Source organism: Sorex araneus, chromosome X (genome assembly GCF_027595985.1).
Source record: "Sorex araneus isolate mSorAra2 chromosome X, mSorAra2.pri, whole genome shotgun sequence".
Classification (NCBI taxonomy): Eukaryota; Metazoa; Chordata; class Mammalia; order Eulipotyphla; family Soricidae; genus Sorex; species Sorex araneus.
In genome coordinates, this window is record NC_073313.1 from 167,687,597 (window position 1) to 167,714,518 (window position 26,922).

General features: G+C 56.6%; 1 protein-coding gene across 1 annotated transcript in view; it reads left to right on the plus strand.

The window, feature by feature from the left end:
* The window catches only part of HMCN1 (hemicentin 1), a 293,245-nt gene that overhangs the window by 223,282 nt on the left and 43,041 nt on the right, over nucleotides 1-26,922 (plus strand). The window contains 15 exon segments of the mRNA XM_055121231.1: nucleotides 924-1,202; nucleotides 5,919-6,115; nucleotides 6,819-6,900; nucleotides 8,849-8,985; nucleotides 10,704-10,845; nucleotides 12,723-12,867; nucleotides 13,112-13,239; nucleotides 14,618-14,774; nucleotides 17,177-17,298; nucleotides 17,400-17,564; nucleotides 20,049-20,156; nucleotides 20,368-20,505; nucleotides 20,608-20,742; nucleotides 22,931-23,200; nucleotides 25,728-25,918. Coding sequence (XP_054977206.1) covers nucleotides 924-1,202; nucleotides 5,919-6,115; nucleotides 6,819-6,900; nucleotides 8,849-8,985; nucleotides 10,704-10,845; nucleotides 12,723-12,867; nucleotides 13,112-13,239; nucleotides 14,618-14,774; nucleotides 17,177-17,298; nucleotides 17,400-17,564; nucleotides 20,049-20,156; nucleotides 20,368-20,505; nucleotides 20,608-20,742; nucleotides 22,931-23,200; nucleotides 25,728-25,918 — 2,396 coding nt within the window.

Sequence of the window (26,922 nt, forward strand, 5' to 3'; positions counted from 1 at the left end):
AGTAACCTCTCAGTGCCCATTGCAAGCCATAATGCCCAGAAGGGGGGGGAGAGGGAGAGAGAGAGGAAGGGAGAGAGGGGGAGAGGAGGGAGGGAGAGAGAGGGAGAGAGGAAGGGAGAGAAAGGGAGAGAGGGAGATTGAGAGAGGGAGAGAGAGAAAGAGGGAGAGAGAGGGGGAAAGAAGGAGGGAGATTGAGAGAGGGGGAAGAGAGGGAGAGAAAGGGAGGGAGAGAAAGGGAGGGAGATAGAGGGAGAGAAAGGAAGAGGGAGATTGAGAGAGGAAGAGACAGAGAAAGAGGGAGAGAGAGAGGGAGAGAAGGAGGGAGAGGGAGATTGAGAGGGGGGGAGAGAGGGAGGGAGAGAGGGATGGGAGAGGGAGAAAGGGAGAGGGAGGGAGGGAGGGAGAGAGAGGGAGAGGAGGGAAGTGTCTGCCATGGAGTGGGGTCAGGAGGGAAACTGGGACCCCGGTGCTGGGAAATGTGCCCAGGTGAAAGAACAGGTGTTGGAACATTATCTGACTGAGACCCAGTCACGAACAACCTTATAACTGTGTGTCTCACGGTGATTCAATTGAAAGCAAAAATGGACCCTGGTAGAAACTTGCCTCAAGTTCCTGTAAGCGTCTGTACCCCTGGAAGTCAAGGTTGCGCCAATGATCTCATTTCCAAGGGGCCGCAAACTAAAACACATTTAAATTTCATACGTCCTGCCAGAAAACAAACCCGAGGTGTCATTTCTTACGCCTTGGGAAACTGGACAGTTGGCCTGCCAAGTGTGTATTGTTAGAGCCACGGCATCGGTGAATGTTATTCTTAATTACTCCCTGTCGTCCTCAGCCTGTGTTATTTATCTGAACTAGACCCACCACAATCGCTTCCACGTGACGAGATACGTAACTGTTGCCCATTTCACTCCGGGTTCTAGTGCCCCCGAGCATGGACCAGGCCATGGGGACGGAGGACATCACTGTGCTGCAGGGCAGCTCTGCCTCCATGACCTGCTTCGCGGATGGCACCCCGGCTCCCAGTGTGTCGTGGCTGAGAGACAGCCGGCCCCTGCAGCCGGATGCCCGAGTGACCGTGAGCAATCAGGGGATGGTCCTGCAGCTCCTCACAGCCGGCATCGAAGACTCGGGGAAGTACACCTGCATCGCCGCCAACGAAGCAGGAGAAGTCAGCAGACACTTCCGCCTGAAGGTCCTAGGTAGGTCCACCTGAGCGCCTGGGAGAGCGGAAGCACGAGTGCAGCCCACGGGAGGGCGGAGGTAGGAGAGTGAGGGAGCGTCAGGTCAGCGTGAGGGAGAGGAACCATGAAGTATGTCAGCGTGAGGGAGAGGAACCTTGGTGAGGATGTATGTCAGTGTGAGGAGAGAGGAGCCATGGTGAGGAAGTATGTCAGCGTGAGGGAGAGGAACCATGGTGAGGGAGTATGTCAGCGTGAGGGAGAGGAACCATGGTGAGGGAGTATATCAGCATGAGGGGAGAGGAACCATGGTGAGGAAGCATTAGGTCAGCGTGAGGAGAAAGGAACCACGGTGAGGGAGAATGTCAGCGTGAGGGAGAGGAGCCATGGTGAGGGAGTATGTCAGCGTGAGGGAGAGGAACCACAGTGAGGGAGTATGTCAGCATGAGGGAGAGGAACCACGGTGAGGGAGTATGTCAGCGTGAGGGAGAGGAGCCATGGTGAGGAAGTATGTCAGCGTGAGGAGAGAGTGACCATGGTGAGGGAGTATGTCCGCGTGAGGAAGAGGAACCATGGTGAGGGAGTATGTCAGCGTGAGGGGAGGAACCATGATGAGGAAGTATGTCAGCATGAGGGAGAGGAACCACTGTGAGGAAGTATGTCAGCGTGAGGGAGAAGAACCATGGTGAGGAAGTATGTCAGCGTGAGGGAGAGGAACCATGGTGAGGAAGTATGTCAGCGTGAGGGAGAGGAACCATGGTGAGGAAGTATGTAAGGGTGAGGAGAGATGAACCATGGTGAGGAAGTATGTCAGCGTGAGGGAGAGGAACCATGGTGAGGAAGTTTGTCAGCATGAGGGGAGAGGAACCATGGTGAGGAAGTTTGTCAGCATGAGGGGAGAGGAACCATGGTGAGGAAGTTTGTCAGCATGAGGGGAGAGGAGCCATGGTGAGGAAGTTTGTCAGCGTGAGGGAGAGGAACCATGGTGAGGAAGCATTGGGTCAGCGTGAGGAGAGAGGAGCCATGGTGAGGAAGTTTGTCAGCGTGAGGGAGAGGAACCATGGTGAGGAAGTATGTCAGCGTGAGGGAGAGGAACCACGGTGAGGGAGTATGTCAGTGTGAGGGAGAGGAACCACAGTGAGGAAGTATGTCAGCGTGAGGGAGAGGAACCGTGGTGAGGAAGGGTTGGGTCAGTGTGTTGTAGATCTCTGATAACAGGGAGGAGATTTCTGTCAGCAGGAGAGCAGATGTCCCGTGGTGAGGAAGTCTCATGTTAACATGAGGGTAAATGTCCGATAACGAGTAAGGAATCCGTCAGCATGAGGGTAGATTTATGGTAACGAGGACGCCTCGAGTCAGCAGGAGGACAGATGTGTCCCGGTGAGGGAGAATCATGTCAGCATCAGGATAAAGGTTCAATGATGAGGAAGGAAATGGATTTTGGTTGTCATTTGGGGGCCACATCCAGTGTTCTCAGAGCTGCTCCCTGGCCCAGTCCTCCGGGATCCCTCCTGGCATTGCAGTGCCAGCAATCAGCCCGGGGCCACTGGCACGTCAGGACAGAGCCTCATCCCCTGTGCTGTCTCTCTGGCCCGGTGTCATTCTCCCGGTGCCAAAACATTGTACGCACTTCATTGCTCTCCATATTTCTTTCTAAATTTATATCGGTTGACTCTTGATCCTGCGCCGTAACTTGCAGTTCACATTCCTCTCCAAAGATGAATGCTTCTCCTTGCACACCATCACTCATCGGAAAGGTCACACAACCAGCTGTTCGGTAGCTTTGTAACTTTGCCCACGAGCCAGAAGTACTTTTCCTGATGGCGAGCACAAAAGCGGGAACATTTGTGCTACTGTCTGCTCTTCCGAACAGTCTCTAAGTGCTTCTGTCTGTGAATCCTTGTGGGAACCATCATCTCAAAGAGCCTCATTTGATTCCCTTCGGCGCGTGGTACAGTAAATATTTCAAGTGCAGATCCCACTTTTCCACATGTGAGCACAGTATCCGAGGAAGGCGCATTTCCCCCTCAGAGTCAAAGACTTGGACTCCGGAGGCGCGATGGAAATGAATGAGAAAGCCAGGGCAGGCCCACACAGCTAGAACGAGGAGCCCAGGGCGGCCTCCCCAATCCTCGTGACCACGAGTCAAGATGAGTTTGGAAACGCCCTTCACGGCCACTCGGAGTGAGGCCAGCTCTGAATGCGGGGAGGCCCCGGGTGTGCTGGAGTGAACTGGCTATGCCGGGTGCCTCGACAAAGACCTCGTGTTTCTCTCGTGGGCCATTGGGTGCCGGCAGCCCCACGACCCTACAGCAGCAGAGAGCTGGTGGGCACCTTGCCGGGGTTCTCCGAGACCCGCCTGTTCACCTCTCCTAGCTAGCAACAATGGGAACAGGAACCAAGCAGGGGGAAAGAAGTGACTCCCGGGGCTGGAGCGACAGCACAGCGGGGAGGGCGTTGGCCTGGCACGCGGCCGACCCGGGTTCGATCCCCGGCATCCCGTAGGGTCCCCTGAGCACTGCCAGGAGTGATCCCTGAGTGCAGAGCCAGGAGTCAGCCCTGAGCATCACCGGGTGGGACCCAAAAAGAAAGAAAAGAATTTTCTGTAGTCAAAGAGTCGGCGTCAGCAGGGACAGAAATGGGATCGTTGCCAAGGGACTGAGGAAGAACGTGTAGGTTGTACGAATCAGTCCGTGGTGTGACTTTCAGAGGACTTGAGCTCCAGAGAGATTTTGCAGGAAATGGCAAGAAAAGACCGAATTGGTCAAGGTGGGGATCTGGTCCCACCGGAAGTGGAAGTTGCATGTATTCACGGTGACCGTGTCAGAAGAGGTAAACTGAGGCCAGACGGTGGGGGACCAGAAGTCACAGAAGAGGAGTCTGAGAATTCGGGAGGTCGGAGAGACCCCTGAGGTCTCCCAGGCAGACAGTTAGTGGAGCCACCCCCAGTGGCACTTCAGAAAACTTGTTTGGACAGCAAAATGCAAGACGGACAGTGCAAAAGAGGTCGAGGGGCTGGATCGATATCACAGCAGGTAGGGCGTTTGCCTTGCACGCAGCTGACCCGGGTTCGATTCCCAGCATCCCATAGGGTCCCCTGAGCACCGCCAGGAGTAATTCCTGAGTGCAGAGCCAGGAGTGACCCCTGTGCATCGCCGGGTGTGACCCAAAAAGCAAAAAAATAAAATAAGAGATCAAGTAGTATATTGGGTAAGGAAGGAGAGACAGGACAGCCGGGTGGGCGTTGGCCTTGCACGCAGCCGACCCGGGTTCGATCCCTGGCATCCCATAGGGTCCCCCGAGCACGGCCAGGAATGATTCCTGAGTGCAGAGCCGGGAGTCAGCCCCGTGCACCACCAAAAGAAGAGAAGAAACGGGCCCAGCAGTACAGGCTGAATAGATTATCTGCCCAGAAAGAACAAGGAGTCACAGCAGAGCGGAGCTTTCTAGAAGGCAGCTTTTTCTCATTACGCCCCATCTGCTGCAGAGGTGGGGGTAGTCATAACTATTTTTTTTTAGTCTGTCGTTCTAAAAATAGACTCAGAAACACACAAGCAATGTCGATAGGCAACCTCGTGGGGCCTCACAGATGCATCCCACCCCCCCAGAGTAAGACTCTCAGCCCTCAGCCCTTCTCGAGACTCCTGCTCAGAGCCGCTCCCCTCAGTGTCTGGGGAGCGAGGGAGGGTTCCCGCACAGGCTCTTTGGCTGCTAAGCCCAGTCGGAACCCAGGCGCCAAGTCAGGAACAGTAACCCCCCCACCCTGCTGCCCACCTCCCAGCAGCTGCCCCCACCTCCAAGCTGGGAACCTTCATCGAAAACACAAATGGTACTAGGGAGGTTTGGTTTCAAGACCATCTGCAACTTGGAGGCAGTGGGGAGGGCATGAATCGAAGAAGTGATGTTTCTCCTGAGTGTTCAAGCCCTGCTCTGTCCTCCGGAGGAAGGCGACAAAGAGGAGATTTCTCCCGCTGAGACATGACACACGTTCACTGCAGAGTCAGCTCCAAGTAGAACCCTTCCTTCTGCACCGTCTCATTGCTTGGAATATAAGCCTGAAGAGTTCTCCATCCCTCCCCGGGCGTCGTGGAGAACCATAACGTTGCTTTTTGTTTGTTTTGCTTTTTGGGTCCCACCCGGCGATGCTCAGGGCTGACTCCTGGCTCTGCACTCAGGGATCACTCCTGGCGGTGCTCGGGGGACCCTAGGGGATGCCGGGGATCGAACCGGGGTCGACTGCGTGCCAGGCCAGCACCCTCCCCGCTGTGCTGTCGCTCCAGCCCCGAAGCTGTAACGTTTTAAGAGGCATGAACACACACACACACACACACACACACACACACACACACACACACACTCGTGTGCTTTGCTCCCAGTCTTCACCGTTCACTGAGACCAGCACCTGAGTTGGCTAGATGTCCTTGTGCTAATCGGGTCATGTCTCAGCATGAGTTTCAAGTGACTTTTCTCTCCGGGTGTTTGGTTTTCTTTTTGGCCTCCCGAGCGTAGTGCTCAGAAGGCCCCAGGGGGAGGGGGGCTAGGGATCCCCTGGGCCCCCTCCCCACAGGCCTGTGTCGCCCAGGGCTGCACCTGGCAGTGTTGGGAGTCGGGGGCGTGTTACCACACCGGGATTGAACCCCGGCAGCGCCGTGCCCTAACCACCGCCCCGTCCTCTCTTCACCCTTGTTGTCCTGACGGGGCCTGAGAGCGTGTGGCTGACCCACCCCCTACCCGCAGAACCGCCGCGTATCAACGGCTCGGGGGACTCGCGGGAGATCTCCGTGGTGGCTGGCAACCCGCTGGAGCTGACCTGCGTGGCGTCCGGCGTCCCGCCCCCGAGAATCAGCTGGATGAAAGACGGGCGGCCCCTGCCCCCTCGGGAGCAGCTGCAGGTGGTCGAGGAAGGGCAGGTGCTCCGGATCGCCAGTGCTCAGGTGAGGAGGGGCCGAGCACTTGGACATCCCCAGGGAGAGTCCCCGAGAAAATCGTCCCTCAGCCGTGCATTCCGGTTCCCCCCTCCCCGATGGTCAGTGCCTTAGTTTCTCTGTACACACAGTGTGGAGGACTCCTACTCCACACCGCAGCCACACAGACTTTTGGGGTCCGAAGGGCGTAGGCCACGAGTCCCGAGCCCGCGCGTCAAACCCAGCAGGACTTAGTGTCTTCTGCCATATTGGGTCTCTCCTGGGCGGCCTCTGAGGCCTTCTCTGAGGTCACGGCTCCCCCGCCGTCCGCTGGGAGTCACACGCTCGCGTCCGTCACGGCCGCTGGGGGCAGCTCTGAAAGAGGAAACAAGGGAGGGAGGCCAGAGCCACAGCACAGCGGGAGGGTGTCTGGCTTGCAAGTGGCTGACCCGGGTTCGATCCCCGGCATCCCATAGGGTCCCCTGAGCCCCACCAGGAGTGATCCCTGAGTGCAGAGCCAGGAGTCAGCCCTGAGCACCGTCGGGTGGGGACCCCCCCCCGCCTCGAAAAAAAGATGTAGTAAAGGACGCCCAGCCGTGCCCGATAGCAGAGCACTACCCGGGAGCACTGACGCGGGCATGACTCTGAGTTGTGGTTCCGTCTGCATCTGACTGTGGCGGGCACCGACGTCACCACCAGCCCCTCGAGCCACTCTCGGGTTTGGCCTTTGCAGGTGGAGGACACCGGAAGATACACGTGCCTGGCGTCCAGTCCCGCCGGAGATGCCGACCAGGAGTACCTAGTCAGAGTGCATGGTACCTTGGCAGGGCCCCGAGCCCCAAAGCCCAGAGCCTGCGTGGGGGCCAGGGGGTGAGGGGGCTCTCGGCGGAGCTCTCGGGGGTCCTGTCGGGGGCTGGGCTTTGTTCCTGCCCAGACGACCCCAGGGTGTTTGTTGATGCCCACGTGCGGCGGGTGGCTTGGACGGGGGTGACAGGGCTCGGTGTTGCCCTGTCCGGCCGCACAGCTGAACCCCTGTTGGATACAGGCCTTTGTCACTGGAACGTCGGGGCCTACCCAGTCCCTTCAGCCACGCTCAAGGGCACGGAGCACCTGGGCGCTTTGCTGCCCTGTCGCGCCCACGGCCAGCAGTGCTCAGGGCTTAGTCCTGACCGCACAGGAGTCGCTCCTGGTGGTGCTCGGGAGCATCTGGCGTGGGGGGATGGAGCCAGAGTCGGCCGCGTGCAAGGCTGCTGCCACCCCTCTCTCCGCCCCTGGGAATGTCTGTGGTGTTATTTTTGGTGGTTGCCGGGTGTAGCTCTGCCGTCATTCGTGCTGGGCCCCCTTTTTTTTTTGACTATTTTTATTTAGACTATTTTATTTATTTTATTTTATTTTGACTATTTTTATTTAGAGTATTTCTGTGTTTCCAGCAACACGAACAATTCTGGTGTACGTAGCTCTGCAGTATGTTAGCCCGCCTCCTCTGTCTGTGAAGTGCACGGGTTTGCTCGCGCTCTCTCACACACGCAGACACACAAACACAAACGTCTGTCCCTCATACACATGTCTCTCACACAAATTCACATCTCACACATGTCGCACACAGTGCATCTCTCACACACGCACTCACCTCTATCACACACACACATCTCTCTCACAAACTTACACAAACATCTCATACACATACTCGGCGCTCTCTCACACACACCTCTCTCCCTCTTTCTCTCTTTCTCACACACACACACTCAGACACACAAACACAAACATCTGTCCCTCACACACTCACATCCCGCACACAAAGTCACATCTGACACACATCACACATATAAATTCACATCTCACACACACACTCAACTCTCTCTCACACGACCATCTCTCACACATCTCCATACATTCATATCCCTCACACACACCACACACACACACTCACATCTCACACACACACTTAAATCTCACACACATACACTCTCACAGACACATTTCTCATACAAACATCTCTCACACATTGACACACATTCACGTCTCACACACATCTCTCACACTCTCACACATATACATGTCTCACACACACACTTTCACACACACATCTCCCCTATCTCTCTCTCACACACAGATACACGCTCACTCACACACATACATCTCTCTCACACACTTTCTTATACACACACCTCTCACATACACACTCATGTCTCCCCCCCTCCAGATACACACTCACACACACACATCTCTCTCACACACACAAACAACTCTCACACATTCACAGACATTCACATCTCTCATACCACACAAATACACACTCATATCTCTACACATCTCTCACAAATTCACATGTCTCACACACTCACCTCTCACACACACTCATCTCTCTCCCTCTCTCCCTCCCTCCCTCCCTCTCTCTCTCTTCCTCTCCCTCTTTCTCTCTCTCTCTCCCTCTCTCTCCCTCTCTCTCTGTCTCTCTCTCTCTGTCTCTCTCCCTCTCTCTCTGTCTCTCTCTCTGTCTCTCTCTCTCTCTCTCTCTCTCTCTCTCTGTCTCTGTCTCTCTCTCTCTCTCTCTCTCAGTCCAGGTTTCTCAGGATACCTGACATGTCCCTTCTGGCAGACTGATTGAGGCCGACAGGGGACGGTGACCATGGGCATCACATCTCCCGGGGCGGCCCTGGGGCTGGTGGGGTCAGGTCACCGCCTGAGGCTGAGGGAACCCTGAGTGCGGGCGACGGCCCGACCCCTCTGGTGACCTGGCCCCTGTGACGCCTCTGCCCCCAGTGCCCCCCAACATTGTGGGTGCGGAGGGCTCCCCGGAGTCCACGGTGCTGAGGAACAGGCAGGCGACCCTGGAATGCCGCTCGGACGCCGCCCCCCCGCCCGTGGTCACCTGGCTGAAGAATGGACAGCGCTTGCAGGTAAGCCCACTCTGAGGAGAGCAGCCGGCCTCGGGGCCTTTGCCCGGCCGTGTCAGCTGGTCATTGGACGCGGGATCCAGCTCGGGTGGCCTTCGTGTTTGATTTTGCTAAATCTGCCCAGTGCTGTGTATCTGCCGACGTCGTGGGGTGGATTGCATTTAAAACACTCAGCTATGGCGCTGGAGCAATAGCACAGCGGGAAGAGAGTTTGCCTGGCACGCGGCTGACCCGGGTTCGATCTCCGGCATCCCATAGGGTCCCCCGAGCCCCGCCAGGAGTGATCCCTGAGTGCAGAGCCAGGAGTCAGCCCTGAGCATCGCCGGGTGTGTCCAGTCCCCAAAAAAATCCAGGTTACCTTAAAAACTCTGCCTTGACTAAAGTTAGGAATTAAAGAGTATTAGTGTGTATGTTTGGGAATCATTTGTTCATCGGGGGAACAGAATTTTAGCACCAGAAGCCCTTGTGGCAACAGAAGGCCAAATATATGTAGGAAATAAATGGGCATTTCAGATAAATGATCTTGGCCCACATGTTTCAGTGTGAAGAATTTTTTTTTTTTATTAGAATGTGTGTGTGAGGGGCTGGAACGACAGCACAGCGGGGAGGCCATTTGCCTTGCACGTGGCTGACCCAGTTCGGTTCCCAGCATCCCCTAGGGTCCCCTGAGCACCGCCAGGAGTGATTCCTGAGTGCAGAGCCGGGAGTCAGCCCTGAGCATCGCCGGGTGGGACCCAAAAAGAAAAAAAAAAAAGAATCTGTGTGTGAGTCTGTGTGTATGTGTGTGTATAATCTTACTTGAGTTATTCCTGTGATATTTCCAGCTTGAAACAACCAGTAAATTTCAGCCGTTGATACCACCTGGTATATTTTAATATTTGTGGACATTGTGATGTTAATTTATAGAAAATAATTATTTCCCATTTCCCCGTCGTGCTTAAGAGCGGAGATTCGGTTCCATTGTCCCTGTATTCTCCTAATTCTTGGGCCCGTGTCTCTTCTTTTGACAATGGGAGGGGGTTGATTTTGGGGGGTTCCCACCTGGCAATGCTCAGGGCTGACTCCCGGCTCTGCACTCAGGAATCACTCCTGGTGGTGCTCGGGGGACCCTGTGGGATGCCGGGGATCGAACCCAGGTCAGCTGTGTGCAAATCGAGTCCCTGCCCGCCATGCTGTCTCTCCATCACATTGGGCCATGTCTGGGTGCAAAATAAAGGCTTAGCAAATATGTGTAGGTGAAAATTACTTACCTGGAAGCAGGTAACCTTCCTAAAACTTTGAAAGCATTGTTCTTCCGAGTCAACCGACTCAGACTGATTCACCAAAACGCTGTCGGTTGTGAGTCTCGGTTCCTTCTTCACCCTGGTCCCTTGTGGTCACTCCGGTGATTGATTGGGGGAACATAGATTTGGGCTATTCACAGAACCGGCCTTACCCAAGCCTCTGGTCCAAATCTCAGCTCTTGGGAGCAGGCCGCCCCCTCCTGGCGATGGTGTGAACTGCATGCAAAGCCTTCTTGGGTGTCCATCAGCATCCTGCTCATCCCTGCGGTCACTCGCTGACCCCGTGCTCCCGAGCTTCTGACGCCAAGATAGTGCAGGGGTGGGGTCATCCCGTGCGCCCAGCAGGGAGGCCCCCGGGTAATTTGTGACATTTCGGACTAATTCTCGCTCCCCGTCTTGCCGCCCGGGCACGAAACCTCCCCCCTCCGCGGGACCCAGGCCACCCCCCGCGTCCGCGTCCTGTCGGGGGGCCGGTACCTGCAGATCAACAACGCAGACCTGGAGGACTCGGCCAACTACACCTGTGTGGCCTCCAACGTGGCTGGAGCGACCCGGAGAGAGTTCGTCCTCACCGTCCACGGTAAGGGGCCCGCCCTCGCCACGCCACACTGGCCCTTCTGGAGCCCGGGGAGGGACTCTTGGGATTCTTTGTTTTTTTCTTTTTGGGTCCCACCCGGTGATGCTCAGGGCTGACTCCCGGCTCTGCACTCAGGACTCACTCCTGGCAGTGCTCGGGGGACCCTAGGGGATGCCGGGAATCGAACCCGGGTCGGCCGTGTACAGGGCAAACGCCCTCCCCGCTGCATGTACCTGGCCCAGGTTCGATCCCCAGCACCCTACAAGGGTCCCCCGAGCCCCTCCAGGAGGGGTCCCTGAGCACAGAGCCGGGAGTCAGCCCTGAGCCCCGCCGGGTGTGGCCCAGACCCCAGGATGGTTGTTTGTCGTCTGTGCGGTGACCACATACATGGTGACAGGCTCCGTCCTTACCAGCCTGTCGTGACGTTGGTGGTGACACCAGGACAGACCTGAGACAGACAGTTCTGTGTCTCTGCCTCGGAACTGAACCTGAGCGTGGCGAGCCGGGTGTTATTCCCTCCCTCCCTCAGGGGAGCCGGGAGTGTGAACCCAGATGGGCTGGGACATCGTCGTCTCTCCAGCCAAACTGAGCCATTCGCCTTCCCCCAGTTCTCAGCGTCTGGGACAGACGTTACCCCCAAATGGGCTCTCTGGGCTTTTCTTTGGTTTTTGAGCACCCAGAGATACAAGCTGTCCGTGGTCGGGAGTCAGTCAGAGGATGTCCCACACTCGTCCCTCCACCAGGGCACATTCCCAGCACCAGAGTCCCCAGGGGCCCTCCCCTCCCTGCCTCTCCCCAACCTCTATGGCAGGCTCTGCCTCTGCCTCTTCCTCCTCTTCTTCCTCATCCTCCTCTTCCTCCCCCTCCTCCTCCTCCTTCTCCACCTTCTCCTCCTTTCTTCTCCCTCCTCCTCTTCCTCCTCTTCCTGCCCCTCCTCCTCCCCCTCCTCCACCTTCTCCTTTCTTCTCCCTCCTCCTCTTCCTCCTCTTCCTCCTCCTCCTCCTCTTCCTCTTCCTTCCCCTCCTCCTTTTCTTCCTCTTCCTCCCCTCCTCCTCCTCTTCTTCCTCCTCATTCTCCTCCTCCTCCTCTTCTTCTACTTTCTCCTCTCCCTCCTCCTCATTCTCCCCCCTCCTCCTCCTCTTCTTCCTCCTCATTCTTCTCCTCCTCTTTCTCCTCTCCCTTTTCCTCTTTCTTCTCCCTCCTCCTTTTCCTCCTCCTCCTCCTCCTCTTCCTCCTCCTCCTCCTTCCTCCTCCTTTCTTCTCCTTCCTCCTCCCCCCTCCTTCTTCTCCTTTGCTCTCCCTCCTCCTTCTCCTTCTCCTCCTCCTCCTCCTCCTCCTTCCCCTTCTCTTTCTCTCCCTCTCCTCCTCCTCCTCCCCTTTAACCTCTCTGCACTCAGGTCCAGAGTGTCATTTATAACAGTTACTGTCACCGTGGTCCCTTCTCTATGCTAAGGCTCTTCAGTGTTTAATCTGTGGGACTTTGCGGCTCTTCCAGTGATCCGAGTCTCCCGCGCTAAAACAGCAGCTCGGGTTCCCGCGTGAGCTGGAGACCGTGAAGGACGTGGTCTGGGCCGGGTGGTCCCACACTCTGTTCTTCATCTCAAGGGCAGCTGCCGCCCCCTGTTCAGATTCTCTGACCGTGACTCGGCCAGAAAGAGCAATAAAAATCCTGCTTTTCCCTCGCCCCAGAGCAGGCCCGGAGGAAGCCCCCCTTCACGCGCCCTCTCGGGACCACGACGTCCCCCGCCCCACACACGTGCCTCTCGCAGGGGGTCTTCCCTAAGCCCCGGGCCTCGAACCCCCATTTCCCTGAGCTACCGGGACTCGGGTGGTGTGAGCAGCGTCCGCGGGCCTTTCACCCGAGTCCCTCCCTCCCGCAGTTCCCCCCAGCATCCGCACCGGCCCCCAGAGCCTGGTCGCCCACGTGAACAAGTCGGCGACGCTGGAGTGCTCGGCCGAGGGGGTGCCGAACCCCAGGGTCACCTGGCGGAAGGACGGCGCCGTTCTCTCCGGGAGCCACGCAAGGTACGGGCTTGCACACGCAGGAAGATGCAGTGACGTGTCCTGGGGGTGCAGCTTCCTCGGGGAACATCAGTACCGCGTTCACAACCACACACACCCGCTGGCCCCTCGGGGGTCCCGTCCCGTATCTCCTGTGGGGGCTGGCGAGTCCGGGTCATCCTCGGAGACCGCGGAAGGTCCAGGCAGGGAGGGTGGGAGGCTCCGAGGCTGTCGGCAGACCCTGGAGGGTGTGTGCTCGTCCCTGCAGATACTCCATCCTGGCCGGCGGCAGCCTGCACCTCCCTGCGGTGCAGCTGACGGACACGGGGCGTTTCCTCTGCATGGCCACCAACGCCGCGGGCACGGACCGGCGGAGAATCGACCTGCAGGTCCACGGTACGTGACTGCCCACGTCGCAGCCCAGGATCGGCCGGCCCAGGCCTGCGGGGCCCAGGGTCCCGGGACACCGGGACAGAGAGGATTGTCCCACCTTTCTAGATACTGCACACACACATGTTCAGATTACAACGCGGCATACTGTTCACCTGGAGCATTGCAGGGGTCACGTGTGCGGAGAATCGTCTTACGACAGGACATTGTTTATTGTGTAGAAGATTCATATCGCCCCATGGGGCCAGAGTGATGGAGGGAGCTGGCCTTCCATGCAGCCAACCCGGGTTCGATTCCCAGCATCCCATAGGGTCTCCCAAGCACCGCCAGGAGTGATTTCTGTCCTGAGTGCAGAGCCAGGAGTCAGCCCTGAGCACTGCTGGGTGTGACCCAAAACCAAAATAATAATAACAATAACAATAATAATAATAATAATCACTGTCACTGTCATCCCGTTGCTCATTGATTTGCTTGAGCAGGCACCAGTAACGTCTCTCATTGTGAGACTTATTGTTACTGTTTTTGGCATATCCAGGTAGCTTGCCAGGCTCTGCCGTGCGGGCGCAATACTCTCAGTAGCTTGCCAGGCTCTCCGAGTGGGGCGGAGGAATCGAACACATGAAAGGCGAATGAATGCCCTATTGCTGTGCTATCGCTCCAGCCCAATAATAATAATAATGATAATAATAATAATAATAATATTGGGGCTGGAGTGATAGCATAGCGGGTAGAGCATTTGCATTGCATGCAGCTGACCCAGGTTCGATTCCTAATATCCCATATGGTTCCCCAAGCACCACCAGGAGTAATTCCTGAGTGCAGAGTCAGGAGGAACCCCTGAGCATCACTGGGTGTGACCCAAAAAGCAAATAATAATAATAATAATAATAATAATAATAATAATAATAATAATAATAATAATGTTACATGACATTAACTGTGCATATGTAGAATTACATTATATTTTAAATGACACATGTACAATTATACCGTACCACAACATGACACTGTCCATACACATGTATACAAAGAATCCCACTATTGCAATGGACCATATATGAAGTCATGGTATGTGGCCCACTCGGCATCTAGAGAATGAACGATCCGCATCACATACAGAATCACACTCGGTCCCATGATGTCCGAACAGAATTCTATATTTTCCATTGCCTCGCTCACAAAATCATACCCCAGCCCACAAGCGTGCATGAGAGCGACCACTCAGCCATCTGCCTCCCCACCCTGCGTAACCCCTCCCGCCTCTCTGAGTCGACCCGGGGGAGCTGTGTTTGCAGCCGGGAGGGCCCCGTAGCTGTGAGACGGGGGCAGACCTGCCCGGTGCGTTTGGCGGCACAGGCCCCTCTAACCCGGGATTCTACCTTAGTGCCTCCGGCCATCGCTCCGGGCCCGGCCAACGTCACCGCCCCCGTGAACGTGCAGACGACGCTGGCGTGCGAGGTCTCGGGCTTACCGAAACCCTCGGTCGTCTGGAGGAAGAACGGGCAGCCTCTCAGCGTGGATCAGAACCAGAACTCGTACAGGTAAGAGGGTCGACTCCCTGAGAAATCCAGTCTGCCGGCCAGGAAGGTCGCCGTCGTGGGGGCAGAAAAATGTCAGAAATAGAATCGGCAAATGTCCGAGGCTCTTTGGTATTGACTTGGGATTCTTTACCGTCCAGATATTTTATTATTATTATTATTATTATTATTATACACATTCGTTTCCCTTTTTTTTCTTTTTTTTTTCTTCTTTTTGGGTCCCACCCAGCGATGCTCAGGGCTGACTCCTGGCTCTGCACTCAGGAATCACTCCGGGCAGTGCTCGGGGGACCAGATGGGATGCTGGGAATCGAACCCAAGGTGGCTGCATGCAAGGCAGACGCCCTCCCCGCTGTGCTATGGCTCCAGCCCCCACACCCCCTTCCCTTCTGTAAGTCCCACCGCCCAGAGACGGTGTGGTCTGTCTCAGGCTGAACGTCTCGTCAGTGTTTTCGTAGCACCTGTTGAAGGTCTGGTTTGCTGGAGGCCACACGTGGCAGGGCTCAAGGCTTGTTCCTGGCTCAGGGATCACTCAGGGGACCAGATGGGGTGCCGGGGACCCGATGCTGGCTGGCCACAGGCGAGGCAAGTGCCCTCCCTGCCGGACTCTCTCTCCAGCCTGCTGTTGACACTTGGAAAGAGAAAGAATGCAAATACCATTTAGTATAAAGAAAAAACAGTCCTGTAAAGTGACATACGGGCTTACACAGTATAATAAAAGTTAAATGTTATGCCTTGAAATACAAGCTTAGGTCTTTGGCGGTGTGTGAAGGGGGGCAGGGAGGTCCCAAATTATTTTTTTTCTCCAATTTTTTATCAGCTTTCCCACCATAGCTCTGAAAATGAAAGCGCACATTTTTTAAAGACGGTAAATCACTAGATTTATAGGGCTGGAGCGATAGCACAGCGGGGAGGGCGTTTGCCTTGCACGTGGCCGACCCGGGTTCGATTCCTCCGTCCCTCTCGGAGAGCCCGGCAAGCTACCGAGAGGATCCCGCCCGCACGGCAGAGCCTGGCAAGCTCCCCGGCGTATTCGAGATGCCAAACACGGTCACAACAAGTCTCACCATGGAGACGTGATTGGCGCCCGCTCGAGCAAATCGATGAGCAACGGGACGACAGTGCGACAGTGATGCCGTAAATCAGTAGGGAATCGTGACCCTTCAGATACGAAGCATCCCGGGCCTCAGCTGAGATGGCAGAGAACCTTGGCAGAGTTTCCGCCAGGCTCGGTTTGGGTTCGTGAGGAAATAGGACCCCGAGTGCTTCTCCCTCTGTGCCCCCTTTCATGTTCTTGGCCTTGGGGAGGGGGCATGTACTGTTGGCGTGTACACGTGGAGGGGAAACACTCGGCAGATGTCTCTCCCGTTCAGTGAAAGAATTTCTGGCTGGAGCGACAGCACAGCGGGGAGGGTGTTGGCCTGGCACGTGGCTGACCCGGGTTCGATTCCCAGCATCCCATAGGGTCCCCCGAGCACCGCCAGGAGTGATTCCTGAGTGCAGAGTTGGAAATAACCCCTGAGCATCACCGGGTGTGAACCCCCCCAAAATAAAGCACTGTCTGTAGCACTGTCATCCCGATGCTCATCGATTTGCTCAAGCGGGCGCCAGTCACATCTCCATGGTGAGACTTGTGACTGTGTTTGGCATCTCAAATACACCACGGGGAGCTTGCCAGGCTCTGCCATGCGGGCGGGATCCTCTTGGTAGCTTGCCAGGCTCTCCGAGAGGGGCGGAGGAATCGAACCTGGGTTGGCCACGTGCAAGGCAAACACCCTCCCCGTTGGGCTGTTGCTCCAGTCCCCAAAAGAAAAAAATAAAAGAGCTTTTGTCCTACCATTGCACACCTGGAGTAAGAGAGTGGAACCGGGGCACTGAGTGGCTTTAAACTCTGTGTGTGTTGACTGAAGCCGTCCCACTTGGCGGCACCCAGAAGGCTGGAGGTTTGCGTTAGGTCCAAGCGAAGACAAAGACTCTGATAGATGCTCCCCAGGGCTGGGAGTCGGCGGGACAGACCTATGGCCACTCGCCCGCCGGGGACAGGCCGACACACACTCGCCCCTGCCCGGGAAACCAGCCCTCGCGGTCACTCCGCTCCGTGGACGAGTTCCCGGCTGCCCCAGGGAGCCCCCACGTGACTGACAGCTCTTGCGCCCCGATGACCTCAGGGTTCTCGCCCCCGCGGCCACCCTGGGGGACGTGCTCAGGATCTATGACAGTGGACGCGTCCTCCCTTTAGCCCACTCAGCTGTCTCGGGCCCAGGCCAAGGTGGGGGCTGGAGAGGGGCTGTCTCCGCTCTGTGACCTGCGGGTCCAGATGCCACGGGGTGTCTGAGGAACGAACGAGGAATCACGGTCACCCGGAGCTGACCCCCCCTGCCCCGCCCCCCCCCCCCGCCCTCCAGGCTTCTCTCCTCCGGCTCCCTGGTCATCATCTCTCCGTCCGTGGACGACACAGCCACATACGAGTGCGTCGCGGGCAACGAGGCGGGGGAGGAGCGGAGGACCGTGGCGCTCGCCGTCCAAGGTAGCTGGTCGGGTCGAGGCCCCCGCGGGGGGGGGGGGGCGCAGCCGCCGGAAGGTTCCGGGCCAACCACCACCCCCAACCCCACTCCCCTGTGTCCGCAGTTCCCCCATCAGTGGCCGATGAGCCCACGGACCTGCTGGTCACCCGAGGGGCCCCCACCGTGCTCCCCTGCTCGGCCGCGGGTGTCCCGCCGCCCTCTGTGACCTGGATGAAGAACGGCGTCAAGCTGCTGCCCAGGGCGCCCGGCTCCAGGCTGCTGGCCTCAGGTGAGCCCCACAGTGCTCAGGACGGGGAGACACAGGCAGCTGCGCCTCCGCATTTAGGCATCCCCGGGGGGACGTGTGCTGGGAGGGGGGAGGGGGAGGGAGGGAAAGAAGATGGGCCGGGCCGTCGGGGCTGGGGTGATCGCACAGCGGGGAAGGTCCGAGTAGAATGTCCGTTTAACCCCCCAAGACAAAGGGCTTTACCCCCGCCGCTTCCCGCGGGTGAAGGGCTGGCACAGGCCTCTCCTTTCCAGGGAACCCGTGTGCCCGGGGCTCTGCTGGGCCGTGTCTGACGGGGGGGACAGAGTGTCCAGAGAGCTGGGCCCATGGGGTGTGTGTAGCGTCGAGGAGGAAAGCGTCAGACTGGCGGGGAGTGGGTGAGGGGGGGGCAGGTTAGCTCAGTGGTTAGGGACACGCCTGGCCCTTCCCGGTTTAGGTTCGGTTCCTCCGTGCTGGGGGTGCATCTCGCGAGAACCCGTGAGCACTGCAGGGATGACCTGGGGTAAATCTCACCCGGCACCACAATTTCTATGCATTTTATTTTCATAAAGTAGTTCACAATAGTTCATGCAGTTTGTGGGTGTGGCTGCCAAGCTACTGGACAACTAGGGAGCTGAGGGGAGGAGACCCAGTCCCGACCCGAGCAGGCTGGGAGATCTGAGCCCCAGGTCCCGCACACCTGGGTTCCTCTGTCGGTTCCCTCGTGGGTGTCCGAGCGTGTGGAGAGGGTCCTTGAGCATGGCTGTGGCTGGGTTCCGGAGGTCGTCAGCTGCGGGGGTTCTACTTTTGGGGCGGGGAGGGAGACTCAACCCGCCCCTTTCTAGGTGGCAGGCCCCCAATTATTTCCCAAATGACAGTGTCCCGGGGGGTCTTGTTAGCGTGTCTGAAAACCCGGCCTGCCTCGGAGGTAACAAACCGTGGAAGCCGTAAACTGCAAGACACGGAACTCGAAGTCTGAGCTATGGAACATTGTTCTAGACTACGAACAGCGGAACAAACTCTAGAACATGATCGTGAACATGGTTTGGCTGTAGGCGTGACACACACCCCAGGGCCCGGGCTAGAGAGTTAGCGCAGGGCGCCAGGCGCTGGCCACCCCGCCCGCCGGCCCAGATACCCCCACAAGCCCCGGGCAGTGCTGGGAACAGCCCCCCAAGCGCCGCCTGGCTTCCTCCACCTCCGACGCAGAACCTGGGCTTGGCGAGTCGATGCTTGTGGCTCAGGGAGAATCTTTCTCTGCGGTAGAAGGGCGGGTGGGCCTTCTCGGCACGGAGCTGGGCTCTCTCTTACCCTCTTGGGAGCAGTCACCGTCCTGAGGCCTCAGCGGACCCCACGGGAGCACTGGAGATTCTCAGCGAAGGGCCAGCCTGGCGCCTTCTCCGAGCCTCGAGCAGAGTCGCTGAGTCTGCAGACGGCTCCCCCAAGAGGTGCCCCCCGGCACACTCAGTCTAAAGTGCTCCAGCAGACCCCTCACTAGATCACTAGATCCCAGACGCAGAAACACATCCTGGGTCCAGGACCCCTGGTCGGTTCAAGCCACATGCCCCGCCCCCACCCACAGCCTGCACCATCGCGATGAGATTGAGCAGTTTTGTTGTTGTTGCTATTGTTTGAATCACTGTGAGATGCAATTACAAACTTCCTGTCTGAGTGTCAGCCATACAGTGATGGAACCCCCCCCCCCACCAGGGCACATTCCCCACCACCCGTGTCCCCAGTATCCCCCCATCCCGTCCTCCCCCTGCCTCCATGGCAGACAATCTCCCCCACACTCTCTCTCTCTGCTTTGGGGCATCATGGTTTGCAATACAGACACCGAGAGGCCATCACGTTGGGTCCTTTGTCTACTCTCAGCACACATCTCCCGTCCCGAGCATCCCTCCAACCATCACCGACACAGTGACCCCTTCTTCATCCCAGCTGCCTTCTCCCCCAGCTCAGGAGACAGCTGCCAACCGTGGGGCAATCCTCCTGGCCCTTGTCTCTACTGTCCTTGGGTGGAATCCGTCTCATATTTGATATTTTATACTCCACAAATGAGTTCAGTCCTTCTGTGTCTTTCCCTCTCTCTCTGACTTATTTCACTCAGCCTGATACTCTCCATGTCTATCCACTTATAAGCAAATTTCATGACTTCATCTCTCCTAACAGCTGCGTAGTATTCCATTGTGTAGATGTACCACAGTTTCTTTAACCAGTCGTCCGTTCTTGGGCCCTCGGGTTGTTCCCAGGTTCTGGCAGTTGTGAACAGTGCTGCCGTGAACACACAGGGGCAGATGCCTTTTCTCCTGTGCTTTTTCGCACCCCCGGGATATATCCCCAGAAGTGGCATTGCGGGCTCACATGGAAGAGACATTGAGCAGTGCTGACCCATGCCCACACGAGCCTTCACGGGGGACTCGAGCTCCCTCCCGTGTGATGGCGCCTCTGAGAGGCGAGTGCGTGGTGGGCGGGCGGGCGGGTGCGTGAATGACTTTCTCCCTGCAGGGGCCATCGAAATCCCCGCCGCCGAGCTACACCACGCGGGAAGGTACACGTGCATGGCCCGGAACGCGGCCGGGACTGCCCACCGCCACGTGACTCTGCGCGTCCAGGGTACGGGACTCCTGGCTCACGAAAAGTGCTCGCGGTTGCCTGGCGCTTGGGGCTGACCTTTCGAGAGGGCTCGTCTGTCTCTGGAATGGGAAGTTCCTCTTGCCCAGGAGCGTTCTGGGGGGGTGGGGTCACGCCGGCTGGGCGTCCGGGGCTGGGGCGGGGGGTCTCGTGGCTTCTCTGGGTCACCGCGCTTCTGTCTCCCGCCCCCCAGAGCCTCCCGCCATCCGGCCACAGCCCGGCGAGCTGGACGTCATCCTCAACAACCCCGTCCTCCTGCCCTGTGAGGCCACGGGGGTGCCCAGCCCCTTCGTCACGTGGCAGAAGGAAGGCATCAGCGTGCTCGCCTCAGGTGCTCCCACGGGGCCGGGGAAGCCCCGGGCTCAGTGCTCCGTGGGCGGGAAGCCACGATCCGTGACGGGCTCCCCTTCTCCGCTCTGTCACCCCCGTGCAGGCAAAGGCCACATGGTCCTCCCCACGGGCGCCCTGCAGATCCCCAGGGCCGAGCGAGAGGACGCCGGCCTGTACATGTGTGTGGCCCAGAACGCAGCCGGCACGGCCTTGGGGAAGATCAAGCTGAACGTCCAAGGTACCTCCCTCGCCGGGCTCTCGGCCGCAAGGTGCTCCCGGTCCGACCCACGTCTCGCCCTCTCCGGGTTCTGCTCCTGTGCCGGCGGGGAGGAAAACTGGCTTTGCGCTTTCCTGGGTCCTGTTTTCCGGGACGCGGCTTTGCTAGATAAGAGGACGGTGGCTTCGGGTGGGCACCAGCGTCACTGGTCACGTCCGGACTGTGACGTTCTCCCCGGTGTCCCCCTGACGTCCTGCCCCACATGGCTCCCTCTTACCTCACCCCTCCCCGTCTGGCTAAACTTCGGGATTCGGTCACGGACACGTTTGCTTTCGCTCTGGGTGGTTCCTTTTCTCTCGGTCATTTCCCCGGACCAGGAGGGGGATTGTGGGGTTTGGGTTGGGGAGTTGTGGGGCCCCAGGGGACTGTGGGGTTCGGGAAGAGGGCTGTGGGGTGGGGGGGGGCGGGAGGGGAGGGCAGGGCCAGGCCTGAGCTCTGAGGCTGGGCTGGGCCCACACGCACCTGCAGGGGGAGCAGGAGGAATTCTTGGGGTCTGGGGACCCTCAGGTGGCACCAACCTGGTCGTGCCGGGCAGCCACCAGGCCCAGCCAGGACAGGGCCAGGACCTGAGGTTCAGGAGGTCATACAGGGGGAATTGTTTGATGTCCGTCTGTCTGTCTCAGCTCTGTCACCCCAAGGCTCTTCTGTGCTGCTGCAGAAGGCAGGGGTTCACCTTTTTTTATGGCCGAGTGGTATTCCATTTGTACACAGACCACGCCTCTTGTTTCGGTTTTGCTTTTGTCCTTGTTGACACTAAGGCAATCTATCCTCTTTTGACTTTTGTGATAGAGTCCTTCATCTTGGGACTCTACCGTCATGGTCACTGTCACTGTCCTCCCATTGCTCATCGATTTGCTCGAGCGGGCACCAGTAATGTCTGATTGTGAGACTTGTGGTGACTGTATTTGGCATCTCAAAGACGTCACGGGGAGCTTGCCAGGCTCTGCCGTGTGGGCGAGATACTCTCGGTAGCTTGCTGGGCTCTCCGAGAGGGGCGGAGGAATCGAACTCTGGTCGGCTGCATGTGAGGCAAACACCCTCTCAGCTGTGCTACTGCTCCAGCCCAGGGACTGTACCGTAGCACAATGAATATTCTGTAATAACAATCAACAATGATCATGAACACTATTGTAGCACATATTTAGGATGATATTTTTCTTTATGGGTCCCACCCAGTGATGCTCAGGGCTGACTCCTGGCTCTGCACTCAGGAATCACTCCTGGCGGTGCTCGGGGGACCCTATGGGATGCTGGGAATCAAACCCGGGTCAGCCGCGTGCCAGGCAAACGCCCTACCCGCTGTGCTGTCCCTCCAGCCCCAATGTAGAATGATTTTTAACAATCATTCTCTCCTACCATCTTTGAGTCACTGAATAATTTACAGATCCTGAATGGACTCCTGAAAGTTAAAATGGCTAGAGGAAGGGCCAAAGTGATAATACAGTTGGGAGAGCCTTTGCCTTGCACACGGATGACCCGGGTTCAGTCCCCGGCATCCCACATGATCCCTTGTGCCCTGCCAGGATTAATCCTGCATGCAGAGCCAGGAGTAACCCCTGAGCATCTCCAGGTGTGGACCCAAAAAGCCAAAAAAATAGCTAGAGGGAATCACACAACACAGAAATAACAAAAAGAGGGTGAGGAGAGAGAGCACAGCGGGGAGGGCATTGGCCCCGCCTGCAGCCAATCCAGGTTCGATCCCCGGCATCTCTTATGCTCCCCTGAGCCTGCCAGGAGTGATTCCTGAGCACAGGGCCAGGAGTAACCCCTGAGCATCACCAGGTGGACCAAACGCAAAAAGAGGTTTTTTGTTTTTTTTTTTTTTTTTAAATTTAAAACAAGAAATGGCAAACAAGCGTTTCTTGTAAGTCAGCCTCACTCTTACGGACCTGAACCCTCCCTCCGTGTGTCGAGTCTCGTCTGGAGTGATTTATTACGTAGCTCTGTGAAAATCAAAGGGAAGCATTTTCTAAAATGGGCTCAACAAATTTTGTTTTTCCATGAAAACGAGCGGTTTTTATTTCCTGGTCTAAGCAGCCCGGTGAGGTTGGACCCTTCTTCCCCGAGACCGAGGGGTGGGTCAGCGCCGTGTCATGCTCCTATACGGAGCTCGCAGGCGGTGACGACTCCGACTTTGTTTCTCTCTCAGTTCCTCCGGCCATCCGTGCCCCCGCTGAGGAGCACCTCACTGCCGTGGACAGGCCCATCTCGCTGCCCTGCGAGGCAGATGGCCACCCGCCCCCCAGCGTCTCCTGGCATAAGGACAGGCGTGCCGTCCCCGAGTCCCTCCGTCTGCGCGTTCTCAGCTCTGGCGCGCTGCAGATCGCGTTTGCCCAGCCAGAGGATGCTGGCCAGTACACGTGCCTGGCCACCAACGCGGCAGGGTCAGCCAGTGTGAGCACCACGCTCACAGTCCACGGTAGGTGGGCCACGGCAGGTGGGTGACATTCACAGTCCACGGTAGGTGGGTGACACTCACAGTCCACGGTAGGTGGGTGACACTCACAGTCCATGGTAGGTGGGTGACACTCAGTCCATGGTAGGTGGGTGACACTCACAGTCCACGGTAGGTGGGTGACACTCACAGTCCACGGTAGGTGGGTGACACTCAGTCCACGGTAGGTAGGTGACACAGTCCACAGTAGGTGGGCTACGGTAGGTGGGTGACACAGTCCACAGTAGGTGGGCCACAGTAGGTGGGTGACACAGTCCACAGTAGTTGGTGACACTCATAGTCCATGGTGGTGGGCCACGGTAGGTGGGCGACACTCAGAGTCCACGGTAGGTGGGCCGTGGCAGGTGGATGAGGCTCACAGTCCACGGAAGGTGGGAGACACTCTGAGTCCACGGTAGGTGGACCATGGCAGGTGGATGAGGCTCACAGTCCACGGAAGGTGGGTGACACTCAGAGTCCACGGTAGGTGGGCACCATGGAAGGTGGATCACACTCACAGTCCACAGTAGGTGATCCGTGGTGAGTGGGTGACACAGCCCACAGTAGGTGGGCCACGGAAGGTGGGTCACACTCTCAGTCCACAGCAGGTGACCCGTGGAAGGTGCTCACTGTCAGCGGTGAGTGGCCCACAATATGTGGCCCTTCTCACCGTCCACAGCAGACCGTCCACAGTGAGTGACCCAGTGTAGGTGGCCCACAGCAGGTGATCCGCAGTGTGGTCCATACTCACAGTCCACGGGAGGTGGCCCCCGGGAGGTGGTCTCTGGTGAGTGGTCTAAGCAGGGGCCTGACCTTCATTCCCCCGCTGCACAGCCACACAGACACAAAGGCCCTGTTCTGTGCTCTGTGTTCCCTCCTGAGTGCCCCGCTGCCTGGGAGAGAAAGAGAAATGCAGCTCTGCAGCTCGGGGCCTGATGGTCCCCCCACGGAGAGGGCTGGGTTCTGTGCTCTGGCCCGGGGAGACTCAGCTTCCCTCACCGAGTCCCAGGCCGTCCGGTCAGCGGGTGGGTTAGGAGTCACAGAGTCCTCGTGTGCACGTGTTAGGACAAAGCTACACGTTGGTCCTTTGAGCTCAGACAACTCACAAAACAGCTAAACATCAGCTGAACTGAACTATTTCGGTTGTCGGTGTATATTTTAAGATGACGACGTCATCATCTTTCATGTCGGCCAGAGAAAACCAGCAGCTGTTTCCAACATCTGAGTCCAGCACTACTCTTAGTGCTAGTAATTACGATAAGTGTGATAGTACGATCCCCACTCTTGATGTGTTAGGATATCAAGTACTTTATGATCATTTCTGATATTTTTACTTTTTTAAAAAATATTTATTTATTTATTTATTTTGCTTTTTGGGGTCACACCCTGCAAAGCTCGGGGGTTACTTCTGGCTCTACACTCAGGAATTACCCCCTGGTGGTGCTCAGGGGACCTTGTGGGATGCTGGGAATCGAACCCAGGTCAGCTTTGTGCAAGACAGACGCCCTCCCTGCCGGACTGTCACTCCGGCCCCCTGATCATTTTTCAAAATTTTATGAGAGCTTGGAGTGCTTGAATTCTTTTAACTTCTTTGTTACAGGGTCGGAGAGCACGGTGGGCAGGGCCCTTGTGTTGTGTGCAGCCTACCTACATACGATCCCCAGTACCCCAGATGGCCCCTCCAGGCCCACACAGGAATGACCCTTGATTGCAGAGCCAGGAGTGAACCCTGAGCACTGCTGAATGTGGCCCCAAAACCCCAAGGCAGTAAACAGCTTTTCTGTGACAGTATGAACTTCAGTGAAAACCTTTAAATGTTGTAATTGAGTCAAAATTAAAAAGCATCTATGAATTTATCTGAATTTCTTCCTTGAAGTGTATAACTACTTTCAGTTATGTGCATTTTAGTCTCTTTGCTTGGAATAATTAATTGTCTTTCACGGGAACTTGTAGAAAATTTGCAATAATCAACGATGCTAAACAGAAAATCACTAATAAAAGGTTCTAAAATACAAGCACACATAGCTAGGAGTAAGCCCTGAGTACTGGTCAGTGTGGCCCAAAACCGAAGCAAAACAAACAATATATATAGGAGTATAGCCGGCAAGTCACTTGCTTTGCATACAGCTGACCCGGGTTCAACTCCTGGCACCACAAATGACCCCACACCAGGAGTGATCCTTGAATTCAGAGAGCCAGAAGTCAGCCCTGAGCACTGCTGGGTGTAGCAAAACAAATAGTTTTATTTTTATTTATATATTTGCTTTTTTGGGTCCCACCCGGCGATGCTCAGGGCTGACTCCAGGCTCTGCACTCAGGACTCACTCCTGGCGGTGCTCGGGGACCCTATGGGATGCCAGGGATTGAACCCAGGTCGGCCGAGTGCAAGGCCAATGCCCTCCCCTCTGTGCTATGGCTCCATCCCAAGGAGCCTTCTGTGTGTTCATTTGTGACGTTAATGAAGCCACCACTGAATGCAGCCTCTGAGCTATGGTCTTTAAACTCTTCCTAGTCCCCCCTCGGATCCACCTCCCAGAGGAGCACTACACAGTCAATGAGAATTCCCGAGCCCTCCTCCCCTGCACGGCCGACGGGGTCCCCACGCCCACCATCCACTGGAAAAAGGACAATGTCCTGCTAGCCAACTCACTAGGAAAATACACCCTGGAGCCCTACGGAGAGCTCATTCTGGAGAACGTTCTGGTAAGTTCTGCGTCCGTGAAGGCAGATGATGAATTCCCCTGGAACGCTGAGTCACCTGGGGGGATATGTTACTTGATAATGATGTATGTGATGTAATCGTGGAAAAGATTTTGGGTCCATTCAGGCCATGAGATGCATTTGACATGTATTTCGTTTTTTGTGCTCCAGATCTGAGTATAGTATAGAAAAAAGAGCAGCATCCAGATCTGAGTATAGTATAGAAAAAAGAGCAGCAACTCCTACGGAACAACGTTGTTGTTGTTGTTGTTTTTCAAAACTTTTGATTTGATTTCGTGGCGATCTGTGTTGGTCAGAAAAAGGTGTAGGTACCTCTGGGTCCTTCTGGGATATAAACAAGTAATGGGATGATGAGGAGAGGTGATGAGGTTATGTCATGAGCAGTTGGGGCATCTTTTTAGGCTTCTACAGCTGATGACTTTGTCTTTCTCATTGCGGATAGCAAAGAGGAACTCTGAGGTGTCTTTGCCCATTGAGATTTTGAATATTTCTCTTTGGCCCTTGTTTGGGAAACATGTTTTTTGTCAGTGGGCCACCTTTTTTTTTTTTAATTTAAAAAACCTCAAGGAGAGCCTGGCAAGCTACTGAGAGTATCGAGGCATGGCAGAGCCTGGCAAGCTCCCTGTGGCATATTCGATATGCCAAAAACAGTAACAACAGGTCTCACAATGGAGACGTTACTGGTGCCCGCTCGAGCAAATCGATGAGCAATGGGATGACAGTGATAGAGTGATATTTAAAAAAATAATAATCTAGGGGCTGGAGCGAAAGTACAGCGGGGAGGGCATTGACCTACAGTGTTCCGACACCCACCCCTCCACCAGTGTACATTTCCCTGACCTGACTTCAGAAAGAATGAGATTGGGGCCCGCGTGATAGCAGAGTGGGGAGGGCCTTGGCCTGGCAAGCGGCCAACCCGGGTTCGATCCCCGGCATCCCATAGGGTCCCCCAAGCACCGCCAGGAGTGATTCCTGAGTGCAGAGCC